The sequence below is a fragment of the Athene noctua genome, chromosome 3 (genome assembly GCF_965140245.1).
Source record: "Athene noctua chromosome 3, bAthNoc1.hap1.1, whole genome shotgun sequence".
In the NCBI taxonomy this organism is placed as follows: Eukaryota; Metazoa; Chordata; class Aves; order Strigiformes; family Strigidae; genus Athene; species Athene noctua.
Window position 1 is genome coordinate 15,732,282 of NC_134039.1, and position 19,277 is coordinate 15,751,558.

The following is a 19,277-nucleotide window of genomic DNA, read 5'->3' on the forward strand; positions in this document are numbered from 1 at the left end:
CCCTCCCCAGGCAGGGAATCCTATGAATTCATTTAAATGTACACAACTGCCTCATTATTTATTTCCAAAGTTTCCTGAAAACTCACTTAAGGGAGATGAAAGGCATTCTCTCCCCTCCTCATATGGAGCTTTCTCACAAATAACATTTTCTCAATCATATATTATTATAACAATAATTTAATTTTTTTTTTTTCTAAAACCAGTCACCAAACCTTATTCCTGAAGTTAGATACCTCCAATATGATATAAGAGAATTTGTAAATAATAATGAGTGAAGTGTGTGTTTTCTAGTATACTGTTCTAGTCAAGAAGGAATCATTCTTGCAAAGATCAGTATTTTTTACTGGGTTATTAAGCTTCTGCTGAGTTGTCAGCTATCGTATTGGCCTTATTTTTGTGCAAAGTTAGGACTTCTTTCATTCAGGCAAACACTTAAACTTTCCACTGAGAGGAAAGCGGCTGTGCCTTTAGCATACACAAATAGATGAGAGCTGGCTTTATTCCAAATATTTTTTCTCAGGATGCACATAATTATTATTATTATCTATTTAACCTCCATTTTCCCTCTGTATTTTGTTCTGTATTTAAAATCTTCTGTTCTGTGTTTGTCATTCACAGGCAGCTAGAAGATATGGATATACGGCCATTTCATATGGCCCTCTTCATAATTACTACCTCTGTTTTTATTATCGGTCTCACGAAATCTAGGTTTCAACATTTTTCAAAATTATGCAGTAATGTTTTGTGCTCAACCTGAGTTGCCAGTGGCCTGTCAGTGTTTTATGATGTTATGAGAGTCAAACTATGGCTCCTGCTGCCTTTGGGTAACACTGGGAGTGCTCTGCATTTCTCTAGGTTTAACTGCAGGATTTATCAAGAGAGGTATCCAGAAACAAAGACTTGCTGTGGCAGCCACTGCAAACTTTAGCTTCAGGATCTTTTTCATTATCATCTGGCATATTTCTATAGGAAAACCAATAGTTCATTTGTCAGAAATTACCTTCTGCTCCAGAACAAGGGGTAACGGTGCTTCTCAAGGTAGATATTACCAGACATTTTCTTTGGAAAGAGAAGAAATATTTTTTGGAGTTTTTTTTTTAACCCAGACTATTTGTGACCTTACTCATACCATTGACTCTTCAAGAGCTGCACAGGACCTGCTGAAGGGATGATAAAGAGGAAGGGGAAGGAGCAATATAGGTTAAAAGTTTCACAAATCAACTTTGCCATGAAAACATTCACACAAGAGGCAACCCTGTGTGAAACTGCTGGCAAAACAAATACGCTGAGGAAGAAAAGTCTGCTTTACCCTTTTCTTTAAATTCTCAGAAACTATTTTAATTTAAAATCAAAGGGGAGGAACACCCAATGTAAGAAAATTGTATCCAGAGTAGTCACCCTTCTGCTAAAATGGTCATGCACCACTGTTGCCAAAGGCACTTCTGCAATGAACATGTCTAAGGTGGGAGACCTCCCCTTGCTAGACGAAAAAAAAAAAAAAAAAGGAAGAAAAGAGAGAAGTGGGAAGAACTTAAAAAAGTAACAGTTCTTGAACTGCATTTCTGTCACCATGCATAAATCCTGTTCCTACCCAAAGCACCTCGCCAGCCAGCCAAAAACAAAGCCAGCCCTTCAACAGTTCCCACTAAGTCAAACATTACAGCAGGCTTGGAGGCACAATTCTTCCTCCAGGCTCTTCCCTTTTCTTGGCCCATTTCTAAAGACTGGACATTTGCTACTCCTCAGAGACCCTGCGAGCAGCGAAGTTCACCAGGGGAGCCACTGACCTGTCAGGGCTGAGATCCAGACCACTGTGGGACTGGCTGCTGAGGGAGGATTTTGATCTGCTTGCTGTCAGAGCAAGGCTCTTCTGCAAGGGATAAAAGATGTTTCTTACTTTAAAAAGCAGGTATGGTATACTGTACTGTACACAGCACTCCCAAGCCAATTTTATGCTGACTTCAGCACTTCCTTCGTGTCCACATCCCCTGAGGGTGGAGATTTGCATCTTACAAAGCATTCTTGTAGTGAGACTTTATGCAGGTGTTGCAGCATTTCAGAGATTACTCAGATCTGTTGGAAAGTCTATACGGGGAATCAGTATTTTAACATCTGCCTCAATCTCAAAAACCAGAGGAAGATGGTTTGCTTTAAATCTTCGCTTTAATTCTGATTCCTTTTTCCTTTAATGCTGATTTCCCTTCTCAAATTCCTGTCTGATACTTTTTAAACTTACAGTGGTGGATCTTTAAGAACTAAATAAATGTGAAAGTATAAGCACTGCAAACTGATGTAAATAGAAGCAGACCAGACAGCATGGCATTAAATGAACAAAAATGGCCAGTTTATTCACTGGAACAGTTATGCATTACACTGTAATTTTAATTGGAACATAAAGATGTAAGAATCAGTATATTGGCTTCTTTTAATTATTTTCTTCAGCACTAGAGTGTTTTTCCCAACCATTTGACTGCATGATCATATTACACATGTACAAGCACAGACTTTATGAATCCCTCACAAGGCATTAATCTAAGATTGTCTACGAGGACAAGGAAGAGTTAACATGGGCATTACTTCAATTTTAAAAACAAATGATGCATTTTTTGAAACAAGAATTATTTAACTTTTTTGCTTTTAGCATAAAGTAGCAACAAGAAGAGTTTCCAATATTCTGTCTTTAGCAAATGAACATATATACTTTTATATTCTTCACCACCAAGAAACACTCCATCATTTAACCCCAAGAAGGCAGGACAACATAATGTCAATTCAACATAGGAGTAGCTGAGTTATTACAGCAGTAAACATACAGTATACAAATTTGTGTTTGTCACAAACTTCACCAATGTTAAAACTCTTTTGAAAGGAACACAGCAATCTGTATGGTTCATTAGATACAGAACATCATGCAAATGGAAACATTCAATAGATTACAAAAGTCACAAAACATCAGTTTTCTTTTTTTTTTTTTTAAATTGTTTACAAAGGATCAAGTTGATTAACCCTTTAACAGTCAAACCACAGGGTTGAAAATCAATAGGGCAGTAACTAATAAAATGGACTTAATTTATCCACTGGCATAGCACACATAGCCATATCTGTGAACAGGAGAAAAAAAAAAAAAAAGCTAGATTACTCTTATTTCTTCTTCATAGCTGATAAAGTAACAACTCAGCTAGTAAGCCAGTGTACTTGAAACTTTTGTCAATTGCTTGTGTTTATTGATTTCCAAAATATTTTTTAAATCCATATACTCAATAAAACCTGTTTAACTCAGATTACTAATGCTGAGAAAAAACATGCACTCTTCTTCACTCTTTCTTTTACAGCAAATCATGATAATCAAAACAAATACAGAGCTTTGTAGAAAGACATTTTTGAAACACAAGGCCCTATCACCCAGAGTCTGCCTGCACATTAACTCCAGTCATAGAATATAGGATTTTTCCTTTACCTTTTGTCAGTTTGTCACTTGGTTGCCATTAGATTTCATGAAGGGGATTTTCAGGAACTCCACAGGAAACAGATTAAAATCCAATAAAGATTTAAGCCATGCACCTCAGAACGAAAGTTACAGACTCTCTGTGATAGTCCTCTTGCCTTTCTAGCAGGAGGAATATGCAGGTCACACAAGAAATAAGAATTTTCTAGCCTAGTTATGGGTATGGAAAGCTACCTGATGTTAGGAATCTCATGCACGCATTTTACATTGCATATTTAGATGCATTTGTGCCTGAAGGCGAAAGACAATTGCTTTTTTATTTCTTTTCCATAGGATGCTTAATTATACTAAAAAACCCCCTTAATGGCTAAAAAAAGTCTGAATATTGTATATGCCTTTCAGACTCACTGCACACACAGCAAAGGAAAACTGAAGAAAAATGATGACTGGAATTTTCAAAGAGATAACTATAGCAATTATCATACTTCAAAGGTAAAATATCAGTGCCTGCTGTTCTCAAAGATTGCCAAAGTACAAAAGAAAGAAATTTACTGTAACTTCAGTGGATATGCATCTTCCACCAAAGAAAGGAACAGACCTCAGAAGGGCTGCTATAATCTATACCTGATGATGATGATGAATCCAGCTATAGTGGAACTGGTAGCACAACTACTGACTTTGGCATTGCACACTGAACGATAAGGTTGGTATCAAAATAAGGGCCCAGACTTGTAGGTGTCATTCCCAGTGTGATAAGGACTGGGTTATATTTTACTAACAGCTTACTTAAGTATTTCCAACATAACTATCATGAGCAGCTGTCATAGGTGAGGTCATATTTCATAAGTGAGGTTATATTTTATAACAATCTCCTTTCTGTTCACACTTAAATATGGCAAATGGCTTAAACAAGTTCACAATTTTTAAAAATAATAATTAAAATGAAATAATCTTGGCCTTAAAACTTGCAGTGTCAATTACATGTTTCATTCTATGAACCCTACTGTACAGCTATGATTACATTAATTTACTGTGAAAAATGTGGATGGAGAAAGCAGAGATGCCAACCTGTCAGTCAGATCAATCAGAAAGAATACCACTATTGCATCCCCCTAGAAGACAGAAACTTCTATACGATTAGCATGTAAAAGGGTAATATTTCCTCTTTCTGTAAAACCTCCATTTATCTTCTGACTGATAGAAAATATATTTTCCACACTATTTCATTTTACAATTTATTTATTCATCTTTTTCTCCCCTTATATTTGATTTTTTTCTATTTTTTCCTTTTCTTTTTTCCTCCATATTTCCTATAAACTGGATTTCCAGAAGTGAATCATTTCACTGATGAAGGGATATTTTTTCACTACATCAGAAAATAAATCCCAACCCAAAATGCTCTAGAACTGAATAGAATAGGCTATTCCAAATCCAAAGAAATTTCAGTGCCATCATAGAGAATGAAAGCTGTATTTCAGCTACGAAAGTCAGAGCAGAATTTGCTTCTTTACTGTGTGGAACAAAAACAGCCTTTCTGAGTATGCTCTAGCATTACAAAATATACGTATTGGTTTTTTTAATCTTTAAAAATCAGAATATATAGACACACATCATAAATTAATTTGAAATGGGCAAAATATAATATTTTGCAACCTTTAAAAAAAGAGATTTTTGTTTCTGGTTTTGTCTGCATGTAAATATTTCCTACAAAATCTCTCACAAAGTTGTATGTTATCAATCACTATATAATAAAGAAGAGTTTATCATCTCAAGTTCAAGATATATATTTTATTTTGTACTGGTTAACTGACAAAAGTTGTCCCAGGGACCTACACATTTTATAACTTAAAATACAATAACTACAGCCATTTGTACATTTAAGTTGGTTTGTTTCTAGTTGTCTTACATTTCCAACACTTAATTTTATTACATATAAAAAATGTAAATTGAAAACTTTGAAATGAAGAATTTAAAGATTAAGAGAATAAAAAATTTAATAAACCCATTTATTTCTATAAAACAGGGCCACAATTTCTATGCCATTGGATGCTGTTTTGTAACTCTTAATCCACATGGACATACCACTAAAATGTTTCAATTTCCTAAAGCTGCTCTGCAAATCACAACTGAAAAGAAATATGTTTCTAAACAACTGTTCTGATATGACATTTTTTCCCATAAATTTTTATCTGTGTAGAAAGGAAATGTATTTCACTGAATTTGTGTTTAATTTAACTTAAATTCAGGGAAAATGTGTTTGATCTGGATATGAAAATAGGAAAAACTATTTCAAGTGCAGCCTGAAGTAACTGTATTCAAAGTGCAATGCAAATTCTTTTTCTTTTTACAATATAGAGTAGCTGTCTTTGTTGGACGCAGACGCAGCCACTGTACGCTATTTATACACCAGTCTGACAAGTTCAGGAATTCTGAGATGCTTTCTGAAGGCAGCACGTGCCTCAGACAAGATGTGGTGTTTTTTAAAAATAAAATTAAAATAGCAGCTAATCTCAGTGTCAGACATGATAGAGCTGAACAAGGTTTCACTTGACTTTTCTATGACAAGACAACATGTAGGTTAAGTATGACACTGAAGAGTGATGTGAATGTATACAGGAAGAATCATGCGAACTGCATGGAGACTGAAGTCAAAACACTGCTGAGTGTTGTCTGTTTGATCTGATCAGAATTGGATATCAGTTTGTTCTTATTTTCTCCACCTCTGACTCTGAATGTTTTGTTACAATAGCTCAGCTGCTTTGCCAAGGTTACACGACATACGTTGTTGATGACATAGAGTATTTCTATTTACAGCACCTTTGTTTCTGGTACTATGGTAATAATGATTTGTTAGGCACACTGAGTGGTCACCGATTCTTTCCTCTGCTGATGTCTTGTGTATCATAACATTTGGTAAGCACTGTTAATAACAGAAGACTGACTTCATTTTCTCAGATTCAGGCAGAATATGAAAGAATTATTCCAACCACACCTGCAGCAATTTTTTTTTCTCCAGCTGCTCTGTACCTTAGGCTGTACTGTGTTTTCCGTTTGTAGGTCATATGTATGCTGCAGAGAAGGAATACAGACATGTGGAAATATCTAAGCCTTTCTTCTGTAAATAAATTAAGGCCACCTGACAAAGCAAGGGATCTGCTAGTTACCAACAAGTAGGCAGGTAGGCAGTACTGCAAACATTTTTATCCTAGCTGATGACCAGATGGGAAGCCCACAAATGCTGAACCATGACTCCCTACTTAGCCGCTTGCCTTGCTGTCAGGTACTGTGCAAAATAAATTTCTTTATCCTTGATTTTGTTCTGAAACTCACTACTTTTAAGAAAAACCCCAGACTTACTCAGCTTTTACAGGAAAGAATCTTTAACTAGGAACACTGTGCACTGTTGCAATAGAGTCTGTGTAGCATAGATCACCTGAGTATTTGTCATAAACTGACATGAGCTAAGGTTCTGTGTTTGTTGATTTTTGGCAAGGAAAAAATGCACTACAGTAAAGTCCTACTAACTTTGATCTAAACCATTAACCCTACCTCCATGAGCTCTTTCACCACAGAATACTTCACATGAAATGCATACAACTTCACCATTCATACCAACCTTTCATGGTAAGGCCTCAAGCTAGTATCCTGAATATGGGAGCAGGAGGAAAGAATGTTTTTAATTAGCGCACAGCATTTTACTTGTTTTAGATTTTCTTTCTCAGATACCAAATAGAAAGTAACTCCAAAAAACAGCACCAATTCATCTACTTGTCTGAAATGCAAAAATATAATTACAATGCAAGCTAACAACTTAAAAAAAATCATCCTTTCATCTCCTTCTTAGGCTTAATAATTATTTTTCAGTGAAGAGCTAGAACAAAACCAGAAGCTAGTGTAATAGGAATTAAAAAAATACAAGTGCATAAACAATATCAGTGCAGCAGCAAAATATACAGTCATTGTTAACATTTCAACTCAACCCATTTCCAACATTTTTGTGCAACAAAAATTGGCCATATGCTGGCCAATGCAACAAGCCTTTTTAATATTAACATGGTCATTCTTTACTTGAGCTATTTCTCCTTGTTTTAAGAAATAAAATCAATTAAATAGAACTCACAAAAAAAAAAAAAGAGACAGTATTTTATAGACAAAAAATTCTGGTGCAAATAAAGTAAGAAATAAATATCACACTCTTAATGACAAAAGGAAATCTGAACTGGTTCCTATGGCTGAACTTAGAGAATGTGAGGGTAGGATTTTTGTAACATACTTTTTTTTTAATATTGGCTTAAGTTTCTCATTATTTCAGAGGTGAAGCCAAGCAGCTGGGAGGAACATTTTTGTTGAGATGTTAAATTTCACTACACTTTAGTCGTGATAGCAAAGTTTGAATACAATCAGAGGAACCATAAAAAGTCTTCTTGATAGGTTGGGCTCTGTGCTTTGTGTTCTTCTTCTCAACCTTCCCTCAGTCGCCAGAGCAGAGGATATGAATCCAGACTTGTCAATGCAGCAACAAGGCAGGATTGTCTACCCGCTTTCTGGGAACAACCCCAACCTTTGTTGCATGAACACCACTCTGTTTGCATTTTCTCTTACGTTGCGTATGAAGATTAGGGGTAAGGAGGAGGCTTAGAGAGACAGTTGAGAGGGGCACACTGAGAGCTGGAATGTGGCTGCTCTGCTGGAAGAGCACTAGGACTGAAAATCAAAAAAGAAAAGAGAAAATGTGCTTAAAATACAAGGCAAACTTTTTACATGCACGTAAATAGTACAGGGGTAGAAACAAACTTTAAAAGGGGATGAAGCCTCATCTCTAAATCTGTATCCTCAGATACACAGGATATGTAAAGAAAATCCTCAGTGTGCACATATTCAGTGACACCTGGATTCATACATGAGGCAGCACAGATATCCTGGATGCCAGTTCACATACACAACTGCTGTCTGCATGCTCTGATGAAAAATGCTATATGAAGAAATGAATGGATGTGCAAAATGGGGGAGCGAATTTGAAGGACAAAATACAGGTGCTATCTTTAAGCGATCATTAAGGATTTTCTGTATGCAACTGATTAATTGTTTGAATGGAAGGACAATGCCAGTCTGGAAATCAGGTTTCATCACTTTGTGTAAATATGATCTTACTGAATGTGACCTATTTAGTAGTGCATTTGTACAAATACAGTGTAACCTTCATTGACAGGCAACATAAGCATCACATATTTTGTAATCAACACTTCCAAAGTGTGGGTGTTTTTGTGTTTTGTTTTTGTTTGATTTTGTGCTGTTTGAAGCCTCTTCAATTCTGTCATATACTTTTTCCATTTGGCTCATATACATTTTTGCATGTACAAAGCTGTCAGATAAGAGCATTCACCCCATCAGCCTCTAAATGTGCATTTATTCACTGTCATACAGCACAGAGAGGTCTGAACCAACTCCCAGCAGACCAGATGGGGCTGGAGTTGTAGCTTTGCAGTGGCAGCCCAAAGATAAGGGGCCGCTAGCACAAACATACCCCACCTTTTGGTGCAGACTTCCAAGGTGCTCCCGCTAGAAAAGCTTCAGATAATCAGGTTTGCTCATTTAAAGGCAGCTCAGCAGTCTCTGCTACACTGCAGGAGCCAATGCGGACACAGCTTAAGTGCATCCCATATGATTCCTCAGTCTGGGTCTGTCCTGTTTTAAAAGGGTGAACTTCAGCTCATCTTGTCATTGTCAATCTAAGTGACAGCCATTAAAATTTCAAGGAAATCATGTGGCAAAACAAGATACCAAAGTAGAATGCAAGTAGATGCAATTTATTAAAAAAAAAAAAACAAACCCAAACAAAAAACCAAAACCTGTTTGTTAATGTGTCTGGGAAGAGTTTTATTCCTAATGCTTCAAATGTTCTACAGTCTTGAAGTTATTCCAAGCTCAACAGTGTGATATATGATGAAGCACAATCATTTATGCCCCTGTCTTCATGAAAATTTGCCTTTTCCATTTTCTTCTTTAGAAACTGTGCTGTTACATATTATCTCTGCAGCACAGACTACTGGAGTGTTGGCTGGAAGGAATGCAATTAGTCTGTTGCTGGAAATGAATCAATTTGAAATGCCAGAGGTATTTGAAAATCTGCCACTGGAAATGCCAGCGGTACTGAAAATGTCTGTAGTTCCACATATAGCATTTACTTCGGGAAACAAAGAAATTACAATGGGCTTACTTGAAGACAGAAACAAGTGTGCACCATCACCATTAAGAAAGTAATGTCCACATTTTCAAACAGAGATGCCTAGAAGCCTATGACCATGAATCCACAGATATTACATTTCAGCAGGAGCTACAGTCCTTGCACCTCTGGGCTTATTTGAAGGTCATAGACTTGCATGGCTTAAGTTAGATTGTTTCACATTAATGCTCCTGAAGGTGAGTTTCCAGATTGCAAAATGGCTGGTGAGAGTGGGTTATAGAAGCTCAGTACCTCCTCACAAGCTTTGTTTTGTGCTCAGCTGTCTGAGTAGGTCAGTCCCAAAGTGTTAATGGACTATGACTCCTCAGTTTACTTATAGATTTAGTCTAACCCGAAGCACCTAGGCATAAATAATCTAAAATATTTTCTTGAAACGTAGTAGTTGGACTTGTTTAATCAAACACTTTGAGAAGACACCAAACCTGTCTTCCTTCCATGGCTGTAACTATCCTTTTCTTCTGCTATATGCTGCCACATATGGGTGCAGATACAGCATCTAAAGATTGATCCGAATGAGATCTTTGCCTACTTCACTCAAATGAGCCTGTGTCAAGAATGACTGCAGATGTATGCAAAAGGTTTGCATTTACTCTCAAACTTCTCCACTCATCAAGAGCCAGCTCCTGGTTTCAGCACCTCTTAAGTTTTCAAGATAGGCTTAGGAGAAGCACTAGTCTTAAGTCCTTCAGAGCAATAAAAGTGAATTAGAATATCACATTTGGGAAAGACAAACAAGGAGGTGGTCATGTTACCCTACAAAGACTGCCTTAGTCTCCTCCATTGCTGCCTCATTCCTTTTTTCAAAGGACTTATGCAATTGTCAGAAGGGAACAGAAACTTGACATTCTCCTTGCTCATTAGCAGAGATGTGTTTGTCTTTGGGGCTTCCTTCCCAGCCTTAAAAATAAGCAACACAAGGTGTTCATGCTCCAAGGGAGAAGAGTAGTGAGGAAATGGCCATAGTTAAGATTAGTTATATACAGCAATGGCGTGAAAGAGGACATCTTTGAGATAAATAAGATTATCTTCTACACAAATATGCACAACCATAATAATGTTTTGGCATGACCCTCAGTACAAAGTCAGCCCTGACTGAAAATACTGTAATATAAACTATCGCAGACTATTCTCAGATGAGGAAGCACTGTGCTTAGAATTACATTCATTTTCTATTCATGGTAATTCTGTGTTGCTTCTCACTTTGAAATTCAAACACAGTTCTATGCACAGAAGAAACATAAAACTTGTCTCACCATTCCCCTTTCATCCTATAATAAATATTTGGGTCATTAGGAAGTGAAAAAAATTTACAAGATTATCAGGCACCTTTGTAGCAACATATATACACCCATCACTTGCAGTCCCAGTAGATCTGAATCTTTTCCTAAAACTCTACTGTTACACCATCCTCTCTTCAGAAAAACAATATATCCAGTTCATTAATGCAGATTACTGTAACACTATATAAACAAAAATTAAATTAGAATCAGCAAATGCCACATGACATTCAGTGTGCTTTTTATGGCAGTATAGGTGATAGTGGCAGCAGATCCTGGAGCTGAGCTATCAGGCACATTGACAGTTGCAGACAGTAGAGGATGGCAGGTGAGGTTAACAACACAAAGCAATAGAGAGACATGGAAGAACATGAAGCTGTTGACTATTAACTGAAAATAAGGAAGAACACTGTTACATTCTCCCCATGGGATATGTGCAGCTTTTAAAACATTTGGTTTTAATAGACATTTTTGTAAACCTCTCTTTAAAGGCTGGTATCATTTGGGGATCTATTCATTCAGTTGATGAATGAAGTCTGTGTAATTTTTTGTGTTAGCATTGTCTGGTTTTAAGCAGCTCTTTTTTTCCCCAGCACTCAAAATGCTAATCATGTATTTCTAAAATCAATTGGAAAATAGCATGCAAAGCGCTTTGGTGTTATAAGTACTCTGTTTTCTCTCTTAAAGATGCCATTTGCATGCAATATTGTCTAGCACTGATTGTAACTGTAACAGATCAGCAATGGAAAATACTAACAGACCAGTGATATTTTCAGAATGCAACCATTTTGTATGGATTAATATTTTACCTTATTTTTAATTTCTTTTCTATTTTATGTGAAATAAAAACATTATTTCATATTCGAAAATAATATTAATTTCATTTGCAGTATCGGGTTTTTTGGGTTTGTGTTTCGTTTCTATTAATAGATAACTTAGGTCTAGAATTTGGCCTCTGATAATGAAAATAAGGTTTTCACCGCTTTCAACAGAAACCTGAACACAATCCAAAGACAGACATGTTCTTTTTAATACTGGATGATGGCAATATTTTGGTTTTGTCCAATATAGTCCATCAGACATGTAGCTACACATGCCAGGAAGGGTGAACATCATCCAGTAATTTCCAGGGTAGGCCTAGATTTGGTTGTTTGTTCCATAGTCCTGGACCTAGAAGTTGAAGTGATGCATGGAAGGCAGAGCGAGACTTTCATGCATTCTTGCATCAGTTTACTTAGAAAATCTCTTATGAAAAGTTCTCACAGATTCTCCAGATCAGGTTCCACTTAAAACAAGCAGACTTAGGAAAAAAAGACAGACAGATGTATAGCTAAATAAATTAACTAGATGTGTCCTGGAGTTTCATTTGACTTGAATCCATTCATAGCTTATCCAGTGAGGTTCACCAAAGGCTATGCGCTGCAATCACAATTACTAGAAAAGCCAGAATTACACAAGTCCCACTTAAAATTCAGTACAGAAAATGGAGAAGAGAAAACTGTCTGTATTTGACATTAAGGTTCAGAGTGTTACGGTCAGGCATATTAACCGGTGTGAATGTGATTAAACATATTTCAGGATGCAGAAAACATCTGTGTGAATTACAAGTCAGAACAAGCTATTGTTTAATCCTGGGTGAAATGCCACTGAAAAGTCACATTAGTGCAAGAATAAAGTTAAGAGATTTAAGAAACAAGCCTACTTCTCTTATAACATTTGACTTCAGTCCTGGGCAGATCTTTAATCTGCCTCATTTGGCATCACCATGTGATTGAAAGCATATGTGCCCTTCCAGGAGAGACTGTTAGAGGATGAGGAGAGGCAGTACAAGATCCTGTCTTCCTCCTCTGCTGGATTTAGAAAATCTGAACCTCAGTAAGTCTAACTGGTTCTTTAAGTGCCTTCAAATTTTACTCCAGATTTCAATTACTTTATTTAAAGCACTTGGCAACTTATGCTATCATGCTGACTTGTATTAAATGTGCTGTTACACTTCACTGCTTTATGAGGCTGTGCAGTTATGTGGCAAGGCATAAACAGGCAAGGCAACAGTGTTAATATATCAGAAATAATGTGTTGTTTTCACTTTACCAGAAGAGTATCAATCTAGTGATTAAAAACAACAGTCATTGGAAAGTTGATAGTTCAGCGAAGTATACAGGTGTATGGTGTTTGTGGGATGACTGATCTGAATTTTTTGAAGTGTTATCCATATTTTAAATTATCATTATTATTTTCCATATACAATGGTTTTGATTTGGAAACATAGCAAGAAAGGCGTCTTGAACACTTCCAGTTTTGGTTGTAGTTAATGTGGTCTTCCTAACTGAGGAAGAGTTAAAGGACAAACCTGAACACTCTAAGACTTTCCTTTGGACCTTATCCCTTCCTGGGGGTTTGTTTGCAGAACAAGGTAATGCTTGCAGACAGATGTATAGCAGTAGATCAGGTAGGTTCTCCATTCCAGGAAGAATGTTTAAAATCTCAGTAGTGATTGTTAGCATTTAGAGAGCACATTCTCCACCAGGGGAGATGCTTGGAAGGAACAGAATCGGCTTTGATTTTGTGATGGTAAATTAAACAGGGTTAAAATAAGACTTGGTAATTAAACTTCCATGTATCCAAAGCACCTAATGATATTCTCAAATCACTGTAACATCTAAAGAACAGAAGAAACCACTTGACTGGGATTTTAAGGATTTTAAATGGAACTAGTAACTTTTTTCCAGTGTGCGGTAAAACTCCAAACTGCAAACCAGTAAGTGGTACTTATCAGTTACAATGAGCTTTCACCAACTTCTCAGTAAAATTTTTGTAATACCCTTATATAGTAAGGAAGTTAATAATACTTCCACTTCATAGGCAATAAAGGAGAGGCACAAATGAAGTGGCTGCTCCAAGGTCACCAAGAGACCCCCTGTGACCCACACAATTAGTGCTCAGCAATGCCTGATGTACAGTCAGAAAGGTGTACCGCACCATTCCCCAGTGGGCATCACTGCAGACTTCCACGCATGTGAAGTTAAGCGCTGTGTGGGAAATAGTTTCTTTATATGTAGGGCTATAGATCAATTTGGTCACTACAGATCAGGTTAAGATCTAAAAATAATGTAACCTATAAGAGTATAGGCATAAGTGAATATATGCACAGAATGTAACGTGAACAGATACAGAGAAGTATTGTAATCTCTTTTTGCTTTGGTTTGGTTTTGTGCCTTAACTGTCTCAGAAGCATGATTTAGCCTTTGCACCACCTACGAGCAAGGACACCAGGAGTTTACTTTTAACAACAAGATTAAGAACTGACTGCGGTGAGTCTGAGTTCCAGGTCAAGGAGAGCTTTCTGAAAAGTGTTGGCTCAGATCTCACAAATACCTTTAAAATACCACCTTACAAAAAGAGAAGCCTACACATACCCCTAAAGTTAAAAGTCCCCTATTTACATAAATTTATCTAATAAAAATTAATAAACAAAATAAAATCATTACTATTTTGGAATAATTGAGAAACTGCATAAAAAGACCAAATGAGGACTGCAAGATCCAACTTTGCATTCTTTTCCATATTTTTACATGGATATAAGTGCATGAATGCTATGATTCATGTTTGTACTGCCGCTGCAGAAATTATCACTGTTCCTCAAGTTGTTAAAAGTTTTCTGTTAGTGAAGAAGTGTAGTGAAGAGTTTTTGTATAAGGAAGAGGAGGGGGGTTGCAGACGTGCATGCAGCTGTAGGCAAAGAGAAAAGAGTTAGTTAAATTTACCTGACAGTCTGGCAATCTGGCCCCCTGGCTAGTTGTGAGCCGTGTGGCGGTATGGAGGCAGCAGGCTGCTGACAATCTACAAGAAACTGATAAATTAGACATATATACAGAGAGATTACAGAGCAAGGGGTTAGTAACAGTAGTACACAGGCTATGCATCTGATGGAGAGATTTAGTGAGGAATGTGATCTTGGTTCCTTATCTGACAGAAACACCTTTTTTCCTGATAGTAATAACATTAGTTATTGCCTCTTTTTTTCTTTTCAGAAGCAGTGGAGACATTTTTTGTTTGTCTTTCCTTAGCATTGGCAAATTTTTGTTTAAACAGACAGCAATAAAGGGCTGTATTCAGGATCTGAGTTTAAACCTGTAGTTCTCATTCTTCTGCTGGTGATGAAGTTCTTTTTCTTACATCTAATATAAAAAGTGTCAATAAAGCTACTAAAAATTTCCCCAGGGAACTTACATCCATATAACAACACTTACAGATGCCATCTCATTATGGCCTTCAAGAAAAAGCTTGCAAGAAAGTCTTCATGACTTCTAAATAGTGCTTGTGAGGTTGTTTTTTGTAGGAAAAAGGGATAACTTGATATAGTTGGTTTTCACTGTTGTGTCTAGATTATTTATCAATTCTCTGTCAAAGCCGTTTCCACATTAATCACTTGCAAAGCTGTATTCTAGTTCTTAATTTATTAAACAACAGTAAAGCCAAATAATCCTTTGTTGCTACATTTTTACATTTGGAATATGAAGACATCTTTAAACTCACTATTTATGGGACTTCATGAAAGTAGTTGAACGAGACAACCTTGCTTTCTAGCTCACTAGTTTTTACCAAGTTTTACTTATTTTCCCCACAGCAGTCTGGCCTTTCATTCCAGTGCCTGTGTGACTCAGATTGTCACCAGGGTCCTTCTGAAGATTAAAATCTATGGGTGAAATTGTGATCGTTTGGAAAACTACTGGAGATTACTTTTTATCTTCAGCAGGGTTTGCAGACCTATCATCCTCTCTGACTGCTTTAACCTGATTCTTCAGTGAAAAGGAGTTACTTTCCCCTGAACCTTAAAAATGAGACAACTGGACTTCATGTACTTGGAAAGAATTTGATTTTGTTTTTATCAGTTGGTTGCTACTTAAAGCTCAACACTAGTAATTATTTCTCTATAAAACGTACATGTTTTCCAAAACCCACTTCTATACTTTGTCTCAATCAAATGGAAGAACATGAAAGTAATTTGCTGTCAAGAGTCTTGAGATGACATCAGGTACAATGCAGAGAAGCTCACCTCCCTAGCAACACCCAACATTGTATCCACTATACATTTCCCTTCCATACAAGCCCAGAGTGCTTTTCCTACTTCCTATGAAGATCTGTGCTGACCTCCAGTGGGTGGAAGCAAGAGCACCCAAATCTCTAGTTTGTTCCTTCTTCAGCCAAGAGAGGGGTTTGGACCTATTTTCAAGTGCACAAGTATCTACATCAGAAAAATATATGCACGGCTAGTGCTGGCACCACTGTGTCAGGAAGCAGAAATGGAATGAGAAACGATACTGTGCCATTTTCTCATTTACCAGGATGGTCACTATAGTTCTCAGTTCATCTTTTAGCAGAGGAGTGCAAGAGTTTGCAATGCATTTCAGTCATGAATAGAAGGGTCTGTCATTTCAGCACAAAGTTCAATTAAAAGAAAAGGTGCCTGGGTGGACAAACAGAGCAGGCTAACTGCAGATGGGAAATGATTGTAAAAATTTTTTTTTAATTAATGCCTTATTGTAAACAAACTACTTTGCAGAATTCCAAAGCAAAGTCCTCCCTGACAGCTTACAGGAGGTAGACAGTGAAAAAAGAAATACAGAACAGAATGTTGTGTGATGAAAAGGTGTGGAAAGGTTTCATAAATACAGAAGAAATTGTTCTGACAGTCTTCCAGAACAATGCAAATACCTGATTTATGATCCTATTCTAGTATTTCAAACATCCTGCAAATATTTTATGATGCTTCTTCACCTGCCAGATTTGGCAGAATGCATGAATAGAGAGCCAGATTCTGCAAGCATTATGCGAGCTGGATAATAACTATTCAATGTGAGCAAACTACCTCAACTTCATATGAGACAACAATTCTCTACCTGGCACCAGGTAGAATCTGGTACAATATGGCTCACACATCAGTATGAAATCTACTGATCCACATGACTTAAACAGCTGAATCATCCTCCTGCAGTCTCCAGGAGTGAAGTTTTTGAGGATTATGCTAGGAAAGAGCTAAGCAGAATGCATATGGCTTACATATGCATGTTTCAAATTCAAAGGAGCTCTTATCTACTTATGTCCAAGTAGCTCTGCCAGGGCTAACTTTATTCCTTCTCTATTTAATCCTTTTAAGTATTTTGGAGGGTTTATAATGCTGTCCTCTAATGTTATGACAATCATAAAATGACTTCTTGTTACATTGTGTTTAAAGGTGAAAATTAGCAGACAACATTTAGTCCATCCTTTCTACTAAGGAACTCCTGCCTGTATCAAGTAAATGTTTGTTTCTTTCTGAAAGACTCTGCTGAAGGTTAAGTTTCAAAGATGTCTTTACTGATTCTGTGGTCAATGTCACATACCATAAAGTCAAGGTAAGAAAGACACGCTCTCTTTTACTAAAAAATAAAAATAAATTTTACAATTACATTGGAAGAAGCCTGTTCCCAGTATTTTTCAGATCTCAGGGAGTATCAGTCAAGCTACAGAGTGAAAGGACAATTTATCATTTGTGTAGAAGTCACTTGGGGAACAGACACAGATTATACTTTTTGGTGTATCTTCCGAGACCACCACTACCATAATGATTAATGAAGTTATTAAATACAGACATTTCTCCATCATCTCTAGTTGCTGTGAGGAAATAAACCATTGGGAGCAGGGACTGGGCTGGCTGATCTCTTAAGAGTCCTTTTAAAATTCTAGGAACCTATAACCAAGAAATGAAGTTCAGTGACCATTTCAACCACAAAAAGGAAAGAGGAGCTATTGTACACAAAAATTCATACACCATTTTTCACTGAATTCAGCAGGACTTAAGTCTGTACAGAGTCCTGTGGCAGATTCAGACAATGTTCACCACTGCATCTGTTGGAGCTTTGAGTCTTGACCTATGCTATACCTTAGGCCTGTTCAGATTTTCCAGTTCTTAACATTTTAGCCATTTGCTGGCAATGGTGGTGTCAAGGGCTCAGAGACTTTCTCACAGATTAGCCAGTGCTGATTTTCCTTTGGAGTCTAATGCCTTGTCCTCATTGGGCTAATCAGCTCCTGATATAAGAGCATTAAAAATACCAAGCTCAGAGAAGCTACATCTGCTCATATGAGGACTGAATGTGCTGCTGTAGGTTATCTGCTGAGAGCATATCCCACAAAAAAAAAAAAAAAAAAAATTTCCTGTGCTTCCCTTTAGCTCAGCCACAAAAACAATGCATTTCTCTCATGTCACAAGGTGCGTTCTGCCCTCCAGTCTGTGAACTGGGTGACTCTAATCAACACAGGCCTGCTTAACTGGGTTATTAGTGTCCAAGAGATGGGCATGCCTTCGGTTGACATCAGCAATGTCCTCAGCAAAAAACTTACATGCAAGCATTTTCAGTCCCACCTGCTTAGGACCCAGCATACTGCAATGGAACATTTCAGCACATTTTGACACCCAGTAAATTACTAATCTCTACACAGTGCTGTCAAAGACCAAGACTACTAAGAATCCCAAGACAAGCACTGGGGTGCTGTGAATGAGTAACTGATATATAACATACTTTTAACTGCATCTAGTTCAGTAAATCAATGGAGAGCTTTTTTCTCTCTTGTTGGAAAGGGCAAAATTGGAAGTCAAACAACAAACCAATCTTTTTTTTTACAAGTACTGTTATATGTTTGGTATTTCTGTTGGGAAAAGCATTGGGAAAAATTTGTTCTTAATAAAAGAAAAGCTGTCAAGAAATGCTTATGACAAAATGTGAGATTGAGGCTTTTTCAGTCTTTTAATACAAGCCCTCCTTAGCATCCTGTTAACCACTCCAGGCCAACAGAAAATCTTTCTTTCCTACCTAAATTTTTCAAGCTATCTCACTTTGCGTCATGCTACCCAATGTCAGTTGAACTTGCTCCATAGCTTGAGGAATTTGATAATGTGTCTATGAAGGTGTTATTGACAATTTACTTGAAAAAGAGAAGATGTCTCCATTTTTATGATAATGATTTGGTTTCTTTCCCAAGATGACAATTTAATGGGAAAGAATGAATGGTTAACAGCATGAGTCAAAAGTATGGGCAAAGAATAAATCAGTAGTCTTCTAGTTGTTCAAAGGTAGAAACACATCATATCACACAGCAAGTCCTACAAAGACAAAAAAATAAATAAATCAATCCTCTCTACTTGAACATGGGGAACAAGGAAAACTTCCAAACCCAAAGGACAAATGCGAGATGTTAAGAATAACAGGACAGGGGGTACTAAAACACTCACCTACATTGCTGAGTTGAGATTTGTAGAGATGCTTTCGAA

General features: G+C 37.0%; 1 protein-coding gene across 6 annotated transcripts in view; it reads right to left on the reverse strand.

The window, feature by feature from the left end:
• Positions 1-2,322: 2,322 nt before the first annotated feature.
• Positions 2,323-19,277, reverse strand: part of BICD1 (BICD cargo adaptor 1) — a 198,320-nt gene continuing 181,365 nt past the window's right edge. For 2 of the 6 annotated variants that reach the window (XM_074902059.1, XM_074902058.1), the window contains exons 9-10: positions 14,731-14,806; positions 2,323-8,149 (exon numbers count right to left, since the gene is read on the reverse strand). In XM_074902059.1, coding sequence (XP_074758160.1) covers positions 8,062-8,149; positions 14,731-14,806 — 164 coding nt within the window. In that variant the 3' untranslated portion in view covers positions 2,323-8,061. Of the gene's footprint in view, positions 8,150-14,730; positions 14,817-19,277 lie in introns of all 6 variants that reach the window. The other 4 variants (XM_074902060.1, XM_074902063.1, XM_074902062.1 and 1 more) reach the window with 3 other exon arrangements.